The sequence below is a fragment of the Chanos chanos genome, chromosome 1 (assembly GCF_902362185.1).
Source record: "Chanos chanos chromosome 1, fChaCha1.1, whole genome shotgun sequence".
Classification (NCBI taxonomy): Eukaryota; Metazoa; Chordata; class Actinopteri; order Gonorynchiformes; family Chanidae; genus Chanos; species Chanos chanos.
In genome coordinates, this window is record NC_044495.1 from 7306848 (window position 1) to 7329751 (window position 22904).

Genomic DNA, 22904 nt, shown 5'->3' on the forward strand with positions numbered 1-22904 from the left:
AACTGACTTCCAGTGATGTCACAAAACACAGTTCTTCTACTTAGTTTCTCCACGGCAGCAAAATCAAAGCATTACTTCTCCCGGCGAACACAAGTCACTATAAAACTTTACAAATATGTATACAATATACACATTTATGTCAAAAAATATCTGCCATCTGAATAAACTGCAGCAAAAGGAAATGACAGAATTATAAAAATCTTAGTTTAAAAATAAACAAGATACAATGACAAACACTGTGCTTTAAAGTCACAGATACAACAAGGGGTTTTTTGTTTTTTTACACTCTTCTGCGCAGGCTAATCTTGTAAGAGAACAGTGGAGTACATTTCTCGATGATCTGTTTCGTCCTTTCGGCACTCCTCCACAGCCCCCCCCCCCCTTCCCCTCCCCCTCCCCCCTCAGTTCTTGTGTACTGTCCATGTTTCCAGCCATCGTAAGCATCAACAATACTTGGAAACGCATTCCACTCTCCGGCCACCAGGGGGAAGCCACGGGCATCCTTTACAAACTGGCCACGGGTGTCACTGGACCACTTCAAAGTAGTGCAAAATAGCCATGATATGCTGAGGCATAAAGACATAACCAGTGTAGACCGCCATTCCTGCCACAGAGATGAGGAGAGAATCTGACAGCCTGTTAAGGAAACTATGCATTTGGGTGGGAACAGTGAGGAGGATCAACCATCATGTTCAGCTGATTTTACCCCTCAGACTTGCATACATATGCACAGGGTCACATAGGCAGTGGTTGAAAACAGAAATAAAAATATCAGCATTAAACTCAATTCACTGTCCATTAAACCAGATAACTGCAGGAATCGACGGATTGTGGCTGTTGTGTTCGTAATCCATGTTTGTGACACACTTTTGAGTCGTGAGCGAAATTTTAAAAATTTAGCCAGTGAACACACCGACAAAATCTAAGCTGTATTTTCGATTACACATAAAGTACCATCTCTCTTCAAAAATGTTCACGTTTTGTTATTGTGGAAGAAAAAACAGTTCTAAAGAATCAGGATTGGAATTAGAACAAATCAGCATTTTACATGTCACTCTTAAACTGGCTCAAGTAATTTCCCTAAAAGAAAAGTGCTTTGCAATGCTGTGGAAAGTCACAGACCAGAGAATGGCTGAAAGAAAACCGGCCTTCGAATATCTCTTGGTGGAAGATCAAGATAATAATAATTAAGTGATGGAACCGGTTAAGACCCTGCTGAGACCCTGTCTAAATAAGACTGACACTCCAAATCATACCAATGAACACAGAGAGCACTGATCACAGAGGCTACCAAGACACCACTGACAGCTTTGAAGAAGAAAGAGGTTTTTAGGGACAAAAACATGGTTGGTTAATTTACTGAAAAGACAAGTTCAACAATTTATAAATATCATGCTTACATGGATACATGCTGTCACGGATTTGAGGGGTTTTCTCCGGTTGATTTTAACAATTAGAAACCCATGCTAGAAACTAGACCAAATAAATCAAAATGCCAAGACAAATAATTAAAAAAAAAAAACTTTAAAACTCTCAAATGTGTTCTTGAAGTAACCCAACCAGAAATCCAATCATCACTGAAACTAGGCAATTCTATCTATGTTTCTGTTAGGCCTAGTCACTCAAGAGAATACATACAGCTGCCTTTTCAGATAGACCAAAAGGATGCAAAGGAAAGGCTACAGGTGAGGTCAACCTGGATTTTGGCAAACAAACTACTATGTCCTTATGAATCACTGCAAGATAACAATATATTCGACTTCCGCTGCAAATTTCACTTTCCACTAAGCTGCCGGGCCAAAGTTTAGCTCACAGACTGTTAAAAAAAATCCTGGACCAATTTGCTGTAGCAGTACAGATCAAGAAAACCGCACTTTCAGGTACAAGGTGTTGTACTGTTGACGAAAAAGGGCTCGGCTCTTGTAGCGGTTCAGACGGGCCTAAGACATATAAGGACTAAACCCTGCCATGCACCGCTGTATTCTAGCACAATGTTACATCTTTCTCATGCCCGCAGAATTTCACAAGTTGATCAGAAATAGGAATAGGCTACCTACCGGTCTGGGTTTTAACTCGTGGCTTATTAATCATAGCGGGATTTGAATAAACACATATCTTTAAGGCTGCGGATGGAAGTTGTCACTGATTGCGCGTTGAACAGATATAGATTTTAGACGTCGACTTCCAAAAGTGTGATAAGAAATTCTTTGTATTGATTAACTTGCTTGGTAACAGACAGATGTCAGCTGAATTTTTTTCTTGCTAAGGTTAACGAACCGAACCAGGCTACAACTCCGGCATTGGTTTGTAGTTAATATTTTCTTTCAGTTCGGTAAACTAAACATCTTTAAGCAAACAACTGAAATGAAAGCAGTAAGCATCAATATGTTAATATGTTCTAATCAGGTAGCATTACACTGGTTCAGTTCATTTACTCCCCGTTTATCAGGACAGTTGTTTGCTAGGTAGCCTAGCCTTTTGGCTAACGTTAGCTTATGTTGGTGAGCATTAGTTTGATCCAGCCCACAAGTACTTTAAAACCCTTGAGTTGTCTCAGAAAGGATACTGAAGACTGTTCTCTCCCATGGTTCCAACATGTATAAAGCCGTCACAAGAAGATACTGGTAATAAAACCAAGATATCTGCTTCCAGGCATCTCCAAACGCCATATCTTCAAGCTGAGCCTGTCTTGTGCTGGAACTCACTTCACCCGCTCCCTTCCGGAGTGTTATCGAATGATGTATTGGGCCGTGACGTCATGCACAAACCCTCGTGACCCCAATAAGGAAGCTGGAAGTCAAAACATGATTCTATTAAAATGATTACATATTTATGGGATCTTTACGATGAGTATTGTGTGCACAGTGACGCTTCTTCTGTTTCTGAGCAGCAGTTATTCACTTATCAAGCATAAAGCGTGGTGAGTAAATAATCAATTTCTGCCGCCATAATTAAAATCACAAAACTCTCCAGGTAACAGTGACGTTATATCAGGTGTTTCCACGCATCATCCAATGTAAATTCATCGCGGTAACAGGTGAGGTGTGCCTTCCATGTGTTTTGTATGTTGTTATTGCAACAGATCTCTAACAACAACAACAGATTTTTCTCGGTTAAAATCGCTCAGTTACACAGAAAAAAAACGCTTACAAGCATTTACAGATGAGATAAATGAAAATATTTAATAAGAGAAATCAGAAACTAATGAACAGTAATTTAAATTTCTGTGTACCTTAAACAGGGTGGAGACATACAGTAGCACAGACAACAATACAACACCTGGGATTAAAATTTTAATAAACATTTTCTCATCAGATTAAGATTAAAATAAAACTAGGATACTTGACTAGGATATAGTCAATTATTTTAAGTTTCTTTATTTGGCCCATATTCATGGGACACATCTATATTCCAAAGTGAAAAACATCAACCCCAAAGTCATCTGAAACACTTGGATTGGTAATTAAACACAGTTTAAATCTGGACACTGCTAACTGTATCCAGACAAAATTCAAACAAATCCAAAACAAAATCCCAAATAATAAAAGAGTGGACAATGCAACGCAAGTCACCGTATTTATTTATACTATAAAATTAAAAAAAAAAAAATACTATTTTAAGAAGCAGAACACAATCCATGCTTCTCAGAATAGGCAAAATAAATGTCCATGTGCTGTACAGCTTCACTTTAAGTATAAATGCTCAACAAAATGAGTTTAAACATTTCTGTCTTTCATGGGGAGGAGACCTGTTAGTATGCATTTAATATAGTGAACCAAAGGACAGCATGAGTAAATCTGCATTTATTGTACTGTGAATGTCTCAGTGGAAAAATGCTGTAGGAATGGTTCAGACATTCTTCCTCTAACATTGCAAAAGAAAACAAACAAACAAAAAAAAAGTCCTCTGCCAGTCCAATATCTTACACAAGGCTTTTAAGTGGGATTTTTCAAGGTCATGAGTAAAACGTGGACACCTTGGAAAAGCAAAAAAGACAATTCAGGACTCCTAAAAATCCTCAGGACTTTAGCTGTGACTTGCTAAAATGTTAAAGAAATGGTACACTTCATCTTTGTCGTATACGGCCACTTCTGTGGAGCACTCTGTACACTGGACTGGGTGATATGTCTCCTCTTCATCCATACCAGCAGGCCCTGAGGCTGTCACATCCATCTCTGTGGAACCGGAGTCCTGATGACCTTTCCTCTTGTGTCGATTCTTCTGTTTTTTGTTGTTGTTCTTTTTATACCTCAGAATTTCCTCTTTTTTGACCGTGCAGTTCATGACAAACATTGCTCTGTACTGCGTTCGATATTTTTCATGTCTGTGGATAAACATGATATGGATACTTATTAACCTGATACCAAAACCACATATATTAAGACCTTTTCATTATCACATAAAACTATGTCATCAAATCTATGACTGTGGCTTAAGAATACTTTATTATATCAACAAGTGGATCAAAATCCAAACGATTAGGTTGTAGCTAACAAACAACAGTAAGCCACGTGAAGCATTAGAAGTAGAAGAAGAAAAAGTTCTTTACTGGTCACACACACTAGAGCAGTGAGCAGTGAAATACAGCCTCTGCATTTAACTCATACACACACACACACACACTAGAGCGGTGAGAGCACACACAAACACACACACACACACACACACACACACACACACAAGGAACCTCGGCCAAGGTCAGGGACAGGAGTATTAATCCTGGCATACATGTCTTTGATAGTGGGAGGAAACCAGAGCGTGGGCGGGAACCGGAGCACCCAGAAACCCACACAGACGGCCGAGATTTGAACCCAGCCATGGGTCTTCTCGCTGCGAGCGAACAGTGCTAACCACTGAGCCACCATAAAGCTCATTAGGAAGACAACCAGAAACAGAGCGGTCACAGTACAATGCACAGACACAAACACCTCACCTCTGACAGTCCAAACAAAGAGTGGTCATACACGCAGGGCAGTTGAGGACGGCGTCACTGTTTGGGAGAGCCTGAGAGGTGCTTCTTCTGTTTGCAGCAGTGCCAGGCCTTCTCCGATTGCTTCTGTACCTGCAACAGCACGACAAGTATACAGTAAAAATAAATAAATAAATAAAAACGTAGTTGCTCTGTCATGACAAAATCGTGTCGTCTCTTATGAAAAAACACGCACTGTTTTCTTTTGGCGTCCACCCATGCCTGGTCCCGGTCGTCTTCGTCGGGGTCGTACAGTAATTCATCGTTACTGAGTACACAGCGCAGTTTCCTCTTCTGACTCTGGGAGCAGCCTGGAGCAGACAAACAAAGTCGACAAAAAAACCCCACAACATCAGTCGAGTTCCCGAACTGCTCCCAGGACGCCCCCGCCCACACGTGCAGCATTAAGACGTCTAGCGGTACCGACTGGCTCAATCTCGAATCTTTTCACACCCGGATCCTAGAACGTTGGAACGAGTCGCCTCTCTCCATCTGGTGCTCAGACCCACTGAACATGTTTTTTTTTTTTTTTAAAAAAAAGAAACACCTCAAGATTCATCTCTTTCACTTCTGTCTGACCTTTTAACTACTAAATGTATTGCACTAGACCAAGGCTCTCACATTATAGTAGTCCCTTAATAACACTGCACAGACTAACCCTTTGCACTTGTCTGGGAAAAAAACATTCACTCAATAAAGCACTAAAACCATACAAAGTCTTTGGAATGCTTTTTGGCACTAGTTTTGCTTACAGAGACATGGTGATTTAAGCATATTTTCTGAGATCTTTTGTAACTGTTTTACACGAGAGCGTCTGCCAAACAATTTAATGTAAATGAAGCTGTCACAAAAGCAGTTTCAGCGTAAATTCTCGTGAGAAACCGTACGGTAAGGGAGTAAATCAGCTCCATTCAGAAACGTCTGCCTCGATTTCCCAGCTCAATACCTATCCATCTCCTCTGAGCGTCGTAACTTTTGCTTTGTCAGGTTTGCGAGTTACGACTCTTACCTGCGTTGTTTTCCTCGTCTGAGTCCGAGTCAAAGTAAATGCTGTCATACTGCTGAGGCTGACGTGAGGCAGTCGCTGCAGTGCTGTCGCCGACTCCAGAAGTTCCCCCTTTAAAATAAGATAAGAAAGCTTAAGACCTCGCACGATCATTGACCCAGGGAGTAGTTGGACCTTTCACTGCAGCGTTTAGTTTTACTGTTGACATTTCAGAATGTTCTTTGTCAACTCAGCGTTTCTCGCGACGGCTCGTAAGGATTTGAACAGAATTATGGTGCATTTTTAGAGACATTTGCGTACATGTGTTGCAAGACAAAGAGGTTAAATCAGCAAAAGAAACCAGTTGTATTGTAACATTAAATTTCTACTGTAAAAAAAGCTCGTGAACCTTGCGATAAAGGCGCCCAAGAGCATTCCATTGTTTTCATAGTGGAGTTCAGCTCTGCCTCCATCTCCTTTTCAAATTCATCTCCGCTGGACGACTCACTCTCCCCTGTGAGGTATTCTCGGATGAGTTTTCTCTTCTGATCAGGGGTTCCGTGAAGGAGTATGTCCAGTTCATCCTCGGAGCTACGAAACATGCATCAACAATAAAGACATTGAACTGTTTCTATTAACATCATGCATGACGTGTGTAAATGGCAAATAACAACATGTGACAGACCGAAGACGACCTCTTCAGCGCACCCACGCTATGTTTACATCATCCATGAAGCAGTGATGCAGTAGCGTAGAAACAACGGTTTTATGTAGAGTGTTTATGTACCTGCTTTCAGCTCTCTCTTCATCGCTTGGTTCCTCAATCTCATAAGAATCATATTCATCTTTTCGATTCATTGTATCTTTATAAGAACAAACTAACTTAAATAGAGATCTCTCTGAGTCGATGGCCCTCCACTTCCCTCTCCGCGACAGGAAAATGGAAACTATATCCGGGTCATGACTTAAAGTGGGAGGCTTCATAATAAAAGTCGTTTAGAATTTCATTAGGACCGCAGGGAGACAAAAGTAGGCCGTGCTGTAAAATAACCCTTCTTAAGCTTTAAATGATCTCGTGATAAACGCTCGCACGTCATCACACGTCGCTTTTCACCAGATTTGATCATTTACCTCTTTACAGCAACAAAGTTACGCTTGGTTAAATGACAAATTCATGAAATGTCTATAGATTCCCCACTCATCACAGACCAGATTAGTTGATGGTCAGATCATAACTTTTTAACTTACTTCAATCACTTCAACCTGTAATTTTCCTTACAGAGTGGTTTTCCATGTCACTTATTTGTTGAAAACATTTAAAACATAATTCTGATCTTACGAAGTTCACTTGTAATCATACATGTCAGAACCGTTACTGTAACAAACTAGCAAGGTTCCCCTATTTAAACTGCTCACTTCCAATTCAAACATGTTGAAAGATAAATTTCATCTTGTAAAAGTGGAACCTTTTGTCAGATGGGAAATCACCTTTTGTGTAGAAGTACCCTGTATTGTTCATTGGTGGTTTAAAGATGAAAACTGAAAAAAAGTAGCGGTGTGACAATGAAACTACTAAGTCGAACTTCAGTCGAAAAAATCTCTCTCGGTTCTCTGTGAGCTCCATTTGCTTAAATTAAACCGAAGACGACCTGTTCAGATACGGTAAACAGTGTTGTTTATTTCTGTTATTTTCATTGTCATTATTACCGTTTGTATCAGCACTCCTCCATCCCAACAAATGGAAGCTTTGGTCACAGAGAGTGAAAAACAAAACATTCATGTACAGTGCACTTCAAAAAAAAAAAAGTCCGGGGAAGAACAAAACAAATGTATCCATTGATAATCTTATTTTCTTAAAACAATATCTGATTCATCTACATTTTAAGGCAAATATAATGAAGCATTGTTTATCTGGAATGAAAAACAATTTTTTTTTTTTTTTTATGAAATTACTAGGGAAAAATACAAAAAAAAAAAATTATTAGTTCGATTAAGATAGTTATTACCAATACACTGAAAACTAATACAACTTGTACAAGGCTTTGAGACAATACACTTTAATAACAGTAACAATCAGCTCAAGTTGAACAAGGTATCTGAGCAGCATCCACACAATCGATTACCAAAACTAAAAGACTTCAAAGATTACAATAAGTCAAAAAAAAAAAAAATAATAATAAAAATCAAAAAGGTAAAGGGAAATGAAAAGAGAGGAACAGTCTGACAAACAACGGAAATGAGAAGTGATATTGGACAACAAAATTAAGCGAATCCCATTAAAAACAAAAAAAATGACACCGAACAATTAAAAGATGACATGATTAGATGAAATTGCAGGTTGTTTGTGCTGTGTGGAGTCAGGAGCTTTTTTTTTTTTTTAAATTTCTTTTCCACAGCTGACGTCCTCATGTTTAAGGGTAGTGGAGGGAGTTATGGTGTCTGTGGTAGTGATGTCTACAGACGTCTTTTGGACAAACTGACCCCACATACGATCTCTCCTCCATGCTCCGGACGAAGACGAGACCAAAAGAGGAGGAGCTCCGAAAACGATGAGCTCCATAGGAACAAAACCTAAGTGTCTCCTTTTAGAACTCCCAGACAGCTTTGCAACAATTGTAGATTACCCTATCAGAGAGAGAGAGCATAAGACATTACATATCTTTACTGTAACATCTGAAATTCTATAGTGGTCACATAAAGCTTGATTTCCCTCATATGACATGGTGGTCAAAAATAAAGAGACAATGCTATGAGTGTTAGGTTTGGTAGAGCAGGAACATAGATATTTTGACCGGATAAGATTGCTTGTTATGGGTGAGTGTGGTGAAAGAACTACCTTAGCATGTTTGAGTTCCAGCTCTGCTAGTTCCACCAGGTTCTTACGGAATGCTGCTACTCGTCTTGTCTTGAAGTCTATCAGTTCTGAATAAGCCATACAAAAAAAACAAGACATGTTCATTTTCACTTTCAATACATTACTTTTGTATATCACCTCTACTCCAGAGCACTGCTTTAGAATGTTACTGCACAACATTCATTTTTTAGTGAACTACGATGGAAATTGCATTGTATGTGCATATATACAGTGTGTGTGTGTGTGTATACATACATACATAAAATTTATTTATTTATTTATTCATTACACTTCTATAAAGTACCTTGTTTTGCAGATTCAGAGATCTTCTCAAATTTCTGACAGCAGACCTGCTGTGTGGTTTCTGCTTGAAGGACATCTTTGTTCTTAGCCCTTGCTTTATCAAGGGCTTTATTTGCATTCTCGTAATCAAGTAGTGCCCTTCCTCGTCTGTACAAGAGGTCCTGCAAAACGAACCCTTCATTTCACTTCTAACCCACAGCAAACTCTCAGCCAATATACAATATAAGCAACAGATGTTTCTAGAAAAAAAAAACCCCCACAGACTGGATCTAACATTACAGGCCTTATGCTCTTTTTTGTTTTTTCTTGCGCTCCGCCGAGTCCGAGCGTCAGACAGGATACCTTAGCAGCTTGCGACTCCCTGAGGTAATACTTCAACAAGTCAGCGAGTTTCAAGTCCTCGTCAGCGGCTACACGCGCTTCAATTTTCTGTGTGCGAAGGAAACGTGTTTATGGGAACTGTTAGTGAACAGGAAAACGTGTTGCCCTAGGTGTTGACCTAATGGCCCTCTACACATTTTAAGATCACCAGCTACTCTGCCAGCTCAAGTGTTTCAGCCAGTTACATGCTCAGCTAAATATTCAGTTGCAACTGACCTCTACTTCAGATAGTGAAAAACATTTCTGTGGAACTGTTTCGTTTGACCAGAGTTCAAACAATTCTCTTAGTATCTCGTTCCTAGGCCAAGACCAGGTTTGAGTTATAGCTGACCTGAGCTTGTATTTACTTTGCAGTTTCTAATATTCCAAAATGACCCATAATGATTTTGAAAGGAAATATATATTCACCCGTGTTTTATCGAATAGCTCTGACACTTTTAAGAAAAATCTGAAAAGGGAAAAGAAAGGAGATGATGGATTAAAAAGCAAATCTCTGAAAACCTGAAAACTGTAACTGACATCAAAAACATGTCAAAATCCAAAGAAGACAACTGCTGATTTTCATACTTGCAGACGTCTGTTGAGTCCTGTGTCCCTAAAACGTACAGTGTGGAGGCAATTCTGTTGATATCATCTGCAGCACCTAAAACAAGCGATTTAAAAGTTATCACCATCGAAATGACACCGGTTCCTCTACAAATACATCCAGCTGTAGGTACCGGAGAAGTTTAAAATCATGATGGTGGACTACTTCTCCTGACTCAAAAGGCTTTGAACTCATCCAAACCATGACTTTAGCTGAGACACCAAACCAGTGGGAAAAATGAGTGAGTTCATACAGTGAAGTGAAAATGAGAAGAGAGAGAAAAAAAAAAAGGGCAAGACAAAAAAAAAAAGTCAATTCTCCAAACATGTATCATTTCTTAACCTCACAAACAGGCTATAAGTGTTCTTTATGCTGATCAGGCTGTAAGACTTTACAGGCCACTCCTTAAAGGAAATTCCAGTGATCTCTTCATGACCATCAAGCCAATCTTCATTTCAAAAATGTAGCTTCTGCTATATTCAGCAAAGTTAAAACAGACAGAGACACACACATAAAACACTATACGCAACTCAGAGATTACTCTCATTTTGATAATGAGATCTTCTGGTTCTATATCCAAAAGTCCAAGAGTTAACTGAACTAACTGTAAGAAAAGAAAACAGACGAAAAGTCGTTGAAGAAAAGTGAAATGGCTCAAGTCTGAAAGATGAGACTCACTTTTGTGAGATCTGATCATTCTGTCCGATTTAGCTGACGCGTCTTTCACGCGGTTGTGGTACTCTAAAAGGAATGTCTTCTCATGCTCAAAGAAATCGTCTACATCCTGCAACCAACCAGAAAAGGCAGCGTGTAAGTGAGACATTAGTTAGTCTAATTAAATTTAAGTTCATTAGACTATCTTTACTACAAGATGCAGAAAACGAATGTTGATATATTGCTTTCTTTGTTCCTAGATGTATACCTACTTGAAATTAGAGTAAATTATATTAAATGCGATATCTGGGGAATTTTCTTGGAGGTTTCTCTTAAGTTTAGTCTTTGAGAAAAAGCTGAATGGAAATTAGCTTCTCAAACTACTTTTCAGTCAAACACTATATTTAATCTGCATCTGACAACCTAAACATGCCAGACCAGACTTTTAACAAACTAATTTCTAGAAACTCGAGCACAATACAAGATAACATGAGGGTAAATCATTACTTAAAGCGATGATCTTTTTTTTCTTTCTCTTTTTTTTTTTTACTACCATAACACAAGCTAAGTAACATGAGAGTCACATGATATAGTGCGGGAGCGGTGTGACCGCAGCTGCAGTCCCGCTCTGACCTTGAACTCACCTTCACTCCCGCAACCAGAACGCCGTCCGCGGACTTCACCACATTCTTAAAGAAGTCCTCCAGCTTCTCCTTCTTATTTTTCCCTCTTACACTCAACTACAATCAGATGAAGGACACAGCCACAATCAAACCCAACAAAACAACAATACCCCATAACACACAATACACTTTGAAAAATGACAGAAACACGTACTGAAAAATATATCCAAACATCTTGAAAGGCAAATACAGAGTTCAGTTATAATCATGGACATTTTCTCTCCCAGCACGTAGCAAGAGGTGGCTAAGTAAATAAAGGCTGTCACAGAAACTGACTTACGTCCTGGTTGTACTCTAAGAAAACGTGAAAGTTCAAGTCTTTTCTCAGGACGGGGTGAGCGGCCACACGACACAGAAAGACCTCGTGCATCGCTACGGTTTTCTTAAAGATGGCCAAGTATTCACTGTAACACAGATGAACAAACATATTACTAGACAAAAAAAAAAAAAAGACAAACCGCTTCACTGGTTATGGGTGAGAGTCACTAAAGGTAACAACTCACGCCTCAAGTTCCTGTTTCATTTTGGTGAATTCCTCCTTGGTCATAGAGCCTTCACCTTCACCTAGCTTCTGCAGTTTTTCTCTGGAGGCGTCAAAGTCTGGCCGTGGAGGAGCAGGCGGAATCTGGGAACAACAAAAACATCTCACTGAAATGTCCGCTATCCAACGAGCCCGAGTTACTTTTCTATTAACTCTAACCACAGGGCTGCTGTTCTGCACTGAGAACATTTCCAAAAAAAACCACTTTTTTTTGTTCCGTGTCTTGGATGTTTAATGTCTGAAAAGCAACAAGATCAGCACTAGTTCAAAAGAGCTATGAATGCACTCTGCATCTCTTATGCAGATGCATATAATATAAACTGACATCAATAATTGAAATGGGTTGAGATGAAAGTACAACTTGTCATAGCGTGCCAAGAATCCATCCTCAGTCCTAGTCCTAAATATATCCTGAACGAAAGAAACAATAAAACAACTCAGCTCAACAGATCTGACACTCTTGATATATGTGGTATAGGACCAAAGACAGTACATGAATGACTGGACAACTGAATCAAGCTAACTCAATTTAAGTCTATAGTTCAGGGAAACCAGGAAGGCTTAGTCTGGGTCTAACATGTAGGGAGATTTTCTGTCAGTCTCTGGAAACTCAGACAGCTACAAATGGCTAAAAAAGGGCCAACTATATTAATGTGACTTTCAGTCTGTCATCCCTCCTGTTCTTCTGCCTTCATTTGACAGTATTAGTTTACTCAGTGCTCCAAGTTGTTACTTTCCTGAGCCTACAAGAGTTTGTCGAGACACATAACCAGCAAGGCTCAGCTCATCTACTTTCTTAAGTGTTGTTCAGAGTGAAGTGCTTCTACAGCTAATGAGAAAATCATATTACATGCAAAATTACTGGCGACTGAGCCATGGTCCCACCCAAGGCAAGTGAGTCGAGGAAGATCAACCCTCAAAAAAGGAGTTTTGAAAAAAAACTGTGAAGTCATCCCAGTTCCTCTGTTCTTTATACAGAGACATTTAAAAGCCAAGCGACACTTCAGAGATACGTCTGACTTAAAGGTGAGCCGTACTTACAATATAGCCAGCATATTCCTCATTCTCCACAAAAGAATCATGGAGCCAAATGAACTCCTCGTGCTGTCGGACGACTGAGAACTCATTCTGCTTGAAGTTGGGCAGAGTGCTCTAAAAACAACACAAATACACATTATTACACTACGCGCCTCGTTCACAAACAGGTCACTTCTTCAGTTAGGTATAATGTGCTGTTTCTACAAAAAAAAAAGTACAATGTTAGTTTTTACCAATCAGAAAAAAAATGTCCTAACACTACTAGCACTAATTTTTAGTTTCACAAACTCACTCCCTAAGACATGCGCAATGATTAAGACAAAAAAAAAAAAGGTTTCTGGCGCAAGAGATTTCTGGTTATTATGAATTATGAGGAAAATAATCAGAGGGTGGGAACATATGGGAACAGAAACATTTCTGGCATCATCAAATTTCCAGCTTAATAATCAACTTTTGCAGTCTTTTATTAGTTCATTTTTAGGGCTTTACTTTGTTTCTGATCAGCCTGGCGTTATCTTGCACACTTCGATATCAGAGATCATTGGTTCAGCAAAATAAGAATAATTCTTAATTAACTGTACTAACGTTAGATTTATGTTATTAGAAAGACAAAGACAGGGCTTGAAATCTGAGGGAAATTGCTTACCTTTGTATGAACAGTAAATTTCACCTTATCCCTCTCACTCAAAGCATCCGAAATGTCCACTTGTAATGTGGCATCAGTTTGTAGGTCGACGTTAACTGCTCTTGGCTACAAAACATTGATTATTATTAATATGACATCAGTCAAGACAATGTTATACAATGCTCAGCTGAATTATCAGCTAGATACTAGACTGAATGGAACAAATAAAGTTCTTTTTACAGTACTTTAACTGCGAAAGTTCCGCTTACTAAGACAACCGCTACGTGTGGTTAAAGCGCTTGTTCTATTTTGCTACACTGTTTCTGCCAGTTGACAGCTGTGGATGTGTAAATTCCGGTAAGATTGTGGTTAAATGGATAGCTATCGTGTGTCAATCATTCTATCAACTATCTGTCGATCACATAACGTTAAAATTCTTGCATATTCTTAACAATTTTGCTAACAGAGTGCAAACTATATGGAAGGGCAAGTAAATATTCCAAAATGAATGAAAGTTGAATGAGCGTATGCATTTAAGTTAACGGCTCTCAACATTCATGTTCCTGAGCGCTTCTCCAGAATAAAAAACATTGCAAGACAATCATACTATAAACATGCATGACAACACTGACAGCGGGCGATTCGCCATTGTTAGCCAGGCTGTTAGCCACTGGCTACGTCTCCTAACTTTGGTCTGTTTGTCTCCAGTAGAACCACAGTAATACGCCCAGATATTGCGTACTACAGCAATATGAAACAACCGTTGCATGTAGACAAAGAAGGTAATACTGTCACGTCCTGTCCTCACTTTACTCGCTAAATCGGTTCGCAAGACAATCATTATGCATGTTTGTATTCATTAGTGGATGTTGCTAGCTAGCAATAGCCAATACTAGGAAGTCAACTGACTGGTAAACTGTGGTTAGCAAGCTTGTGGCTCTAGCCGACATTGAACATGACTGACATAGATACCATATGATAAGCAGTTATCCAGTGTCAAATCAATTATATGTGATCTGTGCCGATTTGTACAAAATACAAGTATACACAAAGCCTCACTAAAGACAATTCGATCGACTGAGGGGGAAAAAAGAAAAAAAAAAACTTACTCCTCTGTCCTCCTCGGAGAGGAAATCGGGACCATCGTCCAGCCCTTCTTGCTGAGCAAAAGAGAGACAAAGAACAAAAAATGCATCACTTACAAGTTACACGCGTATATGTGCATTAACACGAACAAAAAAACATGACTGCACATTAAAATCACTGCTGGACAAGAGTAATTGTAGAAAAACCCACCATCATGGCTGCTGCGGGTGGAGTACGAATCTTGCCAAGTCGTGTGACGTGAGGCAGCAAATCTAGGAAGGTGGAGCCTTCTGGCTTTGGAAGAGCTTTGGTGAGGTACTAAGACCACAGAGATGTAAGTAGCCTATTCCAAGACATAATGGAAAATGGGACCACGTTGCTCATCTGAAATTCAAAAACGTTAAAAAAAATAATGGTGTCTTTGACACTAATAAAAAGCAAATATTATTCACTTTTTAAATAAAAAAAATCTTGACCGCGTCGCAGTTTTTTAGTGAATTTGGCCAACTTTGTTGCATTTATCTGTAAAGTAGCTGTAAGTGCATTTCAGCAAAGTGAGAAAATCGAAAGAACTGTTACAACTGTGGATCCAGAGGAGGTCTACCTATGGATAAGAGAGATACAGTATATAAGAGTGCTATAATGAATTGTACAAGAACAGTTGTTTACTTCATAATCTTGTTCCAGTAATTCCTGTGGAATGCCAGAAGCTTGACAGCTGATGGTCAGAAGGTTACAAAGTAAGTGACTACATTACAAATGGAGCAAGGACCAAGAGTGGGTGTAACCAGAACTCCAATTTCGTACCTAGGCTTCAACTTTATTTAGTGCAACTCTTGCAAATGTATATGAGTGGGATGTGACAACTTAATCTCAATATCCATATTTGAATGTCAATATCCATTGATTCCTATGGTTTTGAGAAGTTTGGGACAACTGTAGATTTATTAGTTTCCCGATAAACCATTCAAACTCAAATGTGTAGGGAAAAAAACAACATCAAAGGGTTTTCTGCGTGATGTGGAATTGTCACGACACTGTTCTCAGTTGTTCTCACAACAGACAGAATTAAGCAGAATTTGTTTCACGATTAGTCAAAAAAAAAAATCATCCCGAATAGAGTCAGCTAAGGGCTGGATTTAAAGCAAATTGTGTAAGATGCTGGATGGATTCTGGCGTTGAGTCAGAGTCAGACTCCATCATGGGAGGAAACAGTCTGGCACTCCCATTGAACACAACAGAAAACGAGAAGTTTAAGCCTGGGGTTTACACAAGAAGTGAATTAAATTACCTGTGCAACCTGCTTTATAAAGCTAGGTGAGCCATAGCTAATAATGACGATTAATGAGTCAGCTGCAGATCTAGTTTAACTGGAAAGTGCAACTAGAAATTCAGCAAACTAAAACTTTTTTTCTCTCTTGGGTCTCACCATGCTTCAAATTTGTTTTGCAGCCAAGCAACATTTGTCTGTGGAGTATGAAATGTAGGCACCAGATTGAATCTTAGCTGCATCGTATAGAAGCATGTAATAAACAGGTGTCTCGTTCGTCGGAATTTAAGTTCATTCTTTGCACTTCGCTCCCTCCATGTTAATCGGAAACATTTATTCTCGAATTCTGCTTCATGCTGAAAACAAATTAAAAGATTTTTTCTAGGCTAATTAGACTTACCCAGTAACCCAGTAACGTGCACAACGATTTACCACTAGATGGCAACCAATTCACAAAAACTGATTGAAAAACTTCGATTTAACAGAACACGCTCATATATTGACACTTTTAAATAATGGAGATGTAATCCTTGCCTTTGCTCTGTGCGTCATGCAGTGCCTTTGTGACCACTAGTGATCTCAGTATGATGATCTCGGTATCTGTGACTTTTTATATGTATTTTTTCCATTACAGTTCTGTAAAAGTACCACAGTTTTTTTTAAGGTATATTAATTCACATTTCATAAAATATACCATAACCTAAACATTGTTCTCTCCGAGGTTTGATCATATACTTGTCAAACTGTGTTATTTAATGTTTATTTTACACTGCTGTTTCATTGCAATTTGTTCCACAGAGCAGAAAGTCCCTCCGTCTCGTTGATTATATTATCATGTTCTTTATCATAATCATATACTATTGAGTCATATATTAATGAACCATTAAAAGTGTTCCAATCTTCAGGATTCCTCATAGTCTAGTCAGTCAGAGACAGTGTTGAAACACGTGAACCACTCTCATCAGTCAAAACAAGGCTTAATAGCTACACATGACGGTTGCTTCTCTAATAACATATTGAGTAACTTCGTTATTTAGATATTGAACCTTGTGACTTTGAAGAAAGTAATGTCTACTTGTTATCCACAGATCGAATATCGCCGTAATGTTATCTCTCAACATCACGGGCCTAATGATTTTTTTTTTTGTCTCATAAAATAAACAGTTATTTCGTTTTCGAGATTATTTATCTTATTCGTTTTATTTCTCACTTGTGCGTGATACTCCGTTAGAATATAGAGACGTGAGAGAGGTTGGTTGTGCCGGGAGACTTGCCTTGGAGCCAAATTCAGGTTAGCAATAGCGTTACATTTAAACTGTGTTGTAGGAAATCAGGTGTTGTATATCCAAGGATCACACCACCTGGTTTCTTCCTCTTTCCTTATTCCCCACCAGCATGTCAGTGAGAGGTTTGATCTGTCTATTTTTCCTGGCACTCGACAGGACGGTTGACAATATTTTTGCACAAATACACACACACATGATCAACATTCTCGCACAGTTTGCAACGGTAACTGAGCAATACTAGGGGCTCACTGTACACACCCCTCCAGAGCAGAGAATCTAGCTGAGAGCAAGGAGAGGTCAGTTGTTTATTTTCAGCTTGCTTGTCCAGACAAAGAAATACGGCGCTGACATGAAAGCACTTTGTCCTATGTACTAGAGTACATAAAAGTTAACATACCGTTACTTCAGATGGACATTTTTTTAACGTTAAAATTAAAAGAAAACAAAGTTAAAAGTTTATCTCTGTAGTAGACCTGGGACAAACATACTGGAATGAACCGAAAGAAGTGTTACGTTATATCTTTATTTTCTTTAATACATCAGGATGCCTTTCAGATGGAGTTATTGGTCATATACACCAGAGAAGAGGTAGAATTATGAGGGCCCTGCTTTCACTCTCTGGTCATTGAAATGATTAATTTATGGTTCACTCTTGTGCCGTTAATTAATGGACTGTTAGGCCTACCTCAAATCTCAGGGTAACTAATTCAGACTTTGCTGTAAAATTTCTAATAGGCTACTTCCTAGCCTGAAACAGACTACATCTATACCACTCCAATGATTTTAGTAATATGCGATATAGAGCAATAGCTTTTGTTATGCTTCATAAACTGAATATTTTGTGATGGTTCATACTAGTATGAAAGCCGGGCTCACGGTCCCTCTAACCTAGCACTCCTGCGCGCCGTACACTAGAGGACTCGAACAGCGACGCCTGTTTCATAACCTCGACTCGAAGGTTCTGGATCATAAGAAACACCCATGTCAACTCCGACTTCATTATCTACATAGATCCACTGATATTCCGGCTGACAAACTGACACGGCTTTCCATAAGGACAGCCTTGGTAATAAGAATCATGGGAGGTTTATAGTCTTGTCCGTATAAATCTGCTGTATCTCGTCTTGAAGTGGAATTTCTTATTTGCTAACATTCTTGATTACGACTGCATCTTAATATTCGAAGCCTTAAAACATCTCGAACATTCCTGAAAATATGCCATTTCCCCCTCTCTGTCTCCTTGCCCGAGTGTTAAAAACATTCTTTGTAGCAACGGCGGCACAGGCTCCTTGGCTGAGGCTTCCTTTTCGCTGCTCTCTGGAAGCATGTCCAGTTTTGCCATTTGTGGACAACGATGACAAGACACAAAAGCATGTTGGCCATAAATAGCACTGACCAGCCGAGGACTGCTCACTGCCGGCAGATCAAATTCTCCAAAGGGAGAAGCAGCCCCTGGCTTCCAGCCCAGCTCCACTGGAACACTAACTACACTCATAGAAAACTCTTGGCCCTAAAGAAGGTAAGAGACTACACTGTTCATTGAACCCATCGGAAAACAGGCTTTCCATTATCTAAAAGGGCTACGTCTTGGGGTACATGAATTATAAAATTAATTTCCCTTCATACAAAATATAAAGATGTCCATGTTCAGAAAAAAACAGGGAAACAAAACATATAAAGTTGATGACTGTTTTTTTTTTCTTCTTTAAATCCTAATGCTACATCCTACCTCATCAATTTCATTCTTGTCTCAACACTCAAATGATTCAAATTTGTGAGGGGAAAAACTGGCATCTCATCCTAGAAAATGGAAATTGGTATAAAAAAAAGAGAGAGAGAACAAAAGAAGAAGAAGAAAAAAAATAAAAACAGTCCCACAATACAGAGGGTGCATAAAGTAGGAAAATATAACCAACAATTTTCAGTAACTACATAGATAAATCAATTATTTCATTTAACCACAAAAAAAAAAAGAAAAGAGTAAAAGCTGTTTCAAAACATGCACTTGAAAGGAGAGCAGCATCATGCTTCATTCAGTTACAGTGTGCGAGTGAAAGCATGCAAACGACCCAAAGGAGACGTGTTATGTTGTCTGCCACAAAGTTTTATTGCGAAGTGGCACCTTCTTTGATCTCAAAAACAATGTTCCACTTAAGGCTGCAGATGCCGATATTGCCATCGTTACAGATACGTATGTATTCTCTTTTAGTGTTTAAAAAACAAAACAAAACAACAAAAAAACAAAAAAAAAAAACAACAAAGAAAGGTCAAAGCAGCACCCTCCTTCTCCTTATTCAGTGGTGTACTGTACATTCCAATGTAAGTAAGGCTGTGACGGACCTGTAAGCTATTCATCTGTCCTCGTCCATATGCAACGGCAGCAATGAATACTACTTCACTTCAATCCAGATGTCAAACACAGAAATTCAACACAGTCCTTCTCAACCTCTCTGTCTTAACTATAGTAGTGTACAATCAACAAAGTGCTTTGTCTGCATAGTCTTTAATGCGTGTTTGCCGTGTGAAATGAGCCAAATTGGATTAGAACGGTAAAAAAAAATAAAATAAATAGGTTTTTTTATACGTGGAGTGCAAAGTGCTTTGTTATTAGTTAGCACCTAGGCAGCGTATCACTGTCAAGGCATGGCTACAAAGCATTCTCCAATCTCTCTATGCTACAGAACAGTAGAATATCGCTGTAAATGTGAGAGTGTTGTGAAACATAGTGGGAAGCGCAGTTAATTTCAAATAGTGTCAGTTTTTTTTGCTTTTTTGTTTGGCAAAACACGCACTGAAAAAACATTCTTTCAAAGTTTACAAAACCTACCAGGTTTTTAGAGTCAACTGGCAATAAACTGGTAGACTCTTTTTTTTTTTGCATATGTTAATGAGATCTCCTTCATGTGGAAAAAAACAAACAAACAAACGAAAAAAAGGGGGGGAAAAAAAACATCTAAAGCTATTCCTTCGGGGATCAAATGATAGAGACACAGCTGCTAAGATGAAAGCGGGTGGAATCCAGATGGCACGGGTTTGTTGGTTTTACAATGGTCTCCCTTCGAGCGATACAACCACGCTGCCGCCCAACTTGTCTGCCAGGGTCGAGCGGTCCTGAATGTCGTCTAAACCATTAACCTGCCATTCATGTTTGATACCTGAAAGAGGCACACAGGTTTACTCAAACATATTTCATCACTGAATGTACCTAATGAAGGTTTTAATTTCTATGATAAAACACTTCATTTTGGGAGGATTTTTTGAGATAGTATATCATCTTAAGGTAAACCACATAAAAAAAGAGAAAGAGGGGGAGAAACTGGAATTCCATATTCTGGCCTTAAGTCCTAAACTGGAATTAAACTCTGACTCCACCAAAACACAGATATAAACAGAGCCAGTTCTGAGTTGTATATATGTGGAGAGGCTTACCTGTAAACTTCTTTTTAATGGCATCTTTAGAGCTAGCATATATCATCTTGCTTTTTAGTGGTGCACCCTCAGGGGCCCTGGATTTGGAAGAGACAAAAAGAGAAAAGAAACCACCCACACAGTTAACATTCAGGCTCTATACTGGGCCAGAGAGTGAAATGTGTAATTAACTCTGTCTTGAGGGGGATCTATGTCAACATCAAATTAGATTCTGTTATGATTCCAAGTGACATACCAAAATATAAATACCAAGTCTTCTTTCTTGGACTCTTTAGTTTCGTAAGTTGCGTCATACAAGCCATATCTGCAATCGTTAAGAGGTAGGAGCTTTACAAAGCAGGCATAGGGGTCATCGACCGTCTCTCCAATGTCACCGACTAGGATCTGCTTGCCCTCCTCCACAATGATCTTCTTCTTGTCCTCACTGAGACAGAAGAGTACCGCCTTTTTGCGTTTTTTCACCTCATCCGAAGTTGAGGACTTGCGCACTTTCATGTCGTTGAAGACCTTGATGACTTCATCGTTGACTGTGACACCTGAGGCCTGTTGGGAAGACGACAAAAAGGAAACGATATGTGAGACGAATATGACATTGGACGTAAATCGAGGAAACAGCTGGGATGCACAGTTTCATGTTACATATACATGTCAGATTGTGTTCAGTCTTTTTTTCATATAGATGGCCAATCTTAAGTTAAATACTGTGTGTGAAACTTCTCAGATTGTCTGCAGAAGACAAGCATTCTCTTTAAGAAATGCCTCCAAAGACCACAGATCCATCTAGAGCCACATGAAGGTAAATGTAAATGATGACATTATAATCACATTCATTTAGAACAAACTCATCCAGTTGTTGACAATGACTGTTCCAGCGTGACCTAAAACAGCACACAAATTCTGACTCATCTGCGTGCTATGCATAGCTATCCACATGCACCCTCGCTGTTACTACAGCAATGCCCTGCGCTGTAGCTTGCAAGCTAACGTCAGCTAATTACAGCCAAGTCATTGCGAGACCACTTCAATAGACCATGACAAATCAAAATTTAGTAGCAGTTTACTGTACTTTAAGTGTGCCATCACGAGGAATGGCAACCTGTGCAGAAACTTGATTTACTCAATACGGCAGGTTGGAGCTGCTTTCTAGGGTGTGGAAACAAGACCAGTGTGATCAATAGTGCTGCACTGAAGCAAGTGAAGTGTCACAATACAGTTATAGGTTTCTAATTACGGCAGGTACTATGGAACTTTGTCGACAGCCTAACGTTGTCAGAACAGCAAAAAGTTAGACCAGAATTCTATGGGACTTGTTTACTTTATTGGTCATGTAGTCATTTAGCCAACTTGCAGGCTTAGAAGTAGTCCCAAGCTCACAAATCCGCATTGCACGCATACAGTCACAGCCACCACAGAATTAGCCAGCTAGCTCCGCCGGTCAGGGCTTCGGATAGCTGGAGCTGGATAAATCCCATTGAATCCTTAGGAAACTCAACTGTTCCATTCGCCTATTACTGCAATGAGCCGAGCGACATTCAGTTCACATCCCTAAAAAGTAACGTTTTCGTTTCAATTAATCCACGACTATCTTCATTGTTGGTAACAATGTGACTAATCGAAAGTTTCATTAAGGCAATCTTAAAAAGAGATTACCGTTAGACACTAGCGGCTAAAATTAGGTTAAAATGGCTGCCTAGGGGCTGAAGGCCCCGTGGCTTTCGCACACACCGAACGTGATTTAATTACTGACATCGCAAACAAACTTAATTCGCAATTATTTATTAGCACTGGTCAAATCTGGAAAACTTAACAACGTCGGTTGGTACATTAAAAACTGTGCAGACGTCTAGCTACATAAGCAGCAGGCCAGCAAATGTAAATTAGGTGGCTAAGTTGCCGACAAAAGTTAACTGCTCTTTGAGGAGTTGTTCAAATAACGTTTACATGTTTACCAAATATAGCTTGTTTCATGAAAGTTAGACTTAAATAGAAACAGAGAGATCGTGTTCTCACCATGTTGTCCGGCTGGTGATTCGGAGACGTTTGCCCCTGAATGTGAGAATATTTTCTTGGTACCGCTAACTGGGAATGTGAACGGCTGCCCGTGTGTGAGAGAGAGAGCGAGAGAGAGAGAGGGAGAGAGAGGTCGGGGAGGGGGAGAAGGGGGATGCGCGCGTGGCGACCACTGCACAGTCGCAGTAACGCGCAGGGATTGGA

The 22904-nt window shown here is 39.4% G+C and overlaps 4 protein-coding genes across 4 annotated transcripts; all 4 read right to left on the reverse strand.

Annotated features, from left to right (window-relative positions):
- Window positions 1-391: 391 nt before the first annotated feature.
- sptssa (serine palmitoyltransferase, small subunit A) lies at window positions 392-2691 on the reverse strand. The gene is made up of 2 exons (XM_030779935.1): window positions 2567-2691; window positions 392-628 (listed from the first exon to the last, which is right to left on the reverse strand). Exons 1-2 carry the CDS (start codon window positions 2667-2669, stop codon window positions 525-527), a joined length of 207 nt encoding a protein of 68 aa, XP_030635795.1. The 5' UTR covers window positions 2670-2691; the 3' UTR covers window positions 392-524.
- A 960-nt stretch (window positions 2692-3651) lies between these two features.
- eapp (e2f-associated phosphoprotein) lies at window positions 3652-6837 on the reverse strand. Its single transcript, XM_030783653.1, has 6 exons — window positions 6742-6837; window positions 6364-6545; window positions 5979-6086; window positions 5166-5280; window positions 4934-5062; window positions 3652-4324 (listed from the first exon to the last, which is right to left on the reverse strand). The coding sequence occupies exons 1-6, from the start codon at window positions 6810-6812 to the stop codon at window positions 4027-4029; spliced, it is 903 nt and encodes a 300-aa protein (XP_030639513.1). The 5' UTR covers window positions 6813-6837; the 3' UTR covers window positions 3652-4026.
- Window positions 6838-8173: 1336 nt separating this feature from the next.
- On the reverse strand, window positions 8174-14948 carry snx6 (sorting nexin 6). Its single transcript, XM_030774902.1, has 14 exons — window positions 14916-14948; window positions 14729-14779; window positions 13641-13745; window positions 12998-13108; window positions 11919-12040; window positions 11696-11819; window positions 11377-11472; window positions 10757-10862; window positions 10060-10135; window positions 9901-9940; window positions 9454-9540; window positions 9113-9272; window positions 8791-8876; window positions 8174-8579 (listed from the first exon to the last, which is right to left on the reverse strand). The coding sequence occupies exons 1-14, from the start codon at window positions 14919-14921 to the stop codon at window positions 8526-8528; spliced, it is 1224 nt and encodes a 407-aa protein (XP_030630762.1). The 5' UTR covers window positions 14922-14948; the 3' UTR covers window positions 8174-8525.
- A 4399-nt stretch (window positions 14949-19347) lies between these two features.
- On the reverse strand, window positions 19348-22804 carry cfl2 (cofilin 2 (muscle)). The gene is made up of 4 exons (XM_030781669.1): window positions 22701-22804; window positions 20926-21233; window positions 20691-20767; window positions 19348-20416 (listed from the first exon to the last, which is right to left on the reverse strand). The coding sequence occupies exons 1-4, from the start codon at window positions 22701-22703 to the stop codon at window positions 20304-20306; spliced, it is 501 nt and encodes a 166-aa protein (XP_030637529.1). The 5' UTR covers window positions 22704-22804; the 3' UTR covers window positions 19348-20303.
- Window positions 22805-22904: the final 100 nt, after the last annotated feature.

Excerpts from the sequence above, each read along its gene's own strand:
- eapp (XM_030783653.1), bottom strand. The coding sequence starts at position 6,812 with ATGAATCGAAAAGATGAATATGATTCTTATGAGATTGAGGAACCAAGC. Across the intron at positions 6,546-6,741 it reads GAAGAGAGAGCTGAAAGCAG|CTCCGAGGATGAACTGGACA; the intron begins GTACATAAACAC and ends CATGTTTCGTAG. Across the intron at positions 4,325-4,933 it reads CTTTGTTTGGACTGTCAGAG|ACATGAAAAATATCGAACGC; the intron begins GTGAGGTGTTTG and ends GTTTATCCACAG.
- sptssa (XM_030779935.1), bottom strand. The coding sequence starts at position 2,669 with ATGGCGTTTGGAGATGCCTGGAAGCAGATATCTTGGTTTTATTACCAG. Across the intron at positions 629-2,566 it reads ATGGGAGAGAACAGTCTTCA|ATTCTCTCCTCATCTCTGTG; the intron begins GTATCCTTTCTG and ends ACAGGCTGTCAG.
- snx6 (XM_030774902.1), bottom strand. Across the intron at positions 13,109-13,640 it reads AATTTACTGTTCATACAAAG|AGCACTCTGCCCAACTTCAA; the intron begins GTAAGCAATTTC and ends TGTTGTTTTTAG. Across the intron at positions 9,273-9,453 it reads GGGAGTCGCAAGCTGCTAAG|GACCTCTTGTACAGACGAGG; the intron begins GTATCCTGTCTG and ends TTCGTTTTGCAG.
- cfl2 (XM_030781669.1), bottom strand. Across the intron at positions 20,768-20,925 it reads GACTTGGTATTTATATTTTG|GGCCCCTGAGGGTGCACCAC; the intron begins GTATGTCACTTG and ends TTCCAAATCCAG. Across the intron at positions 20,417-20,690 it reads CATTAAAAAGAAGTTTACAG|GTATCAAACATGAATGGCAG; the intron begins GTAAGCCTCTCC and ends TGCCTCTTTCAG.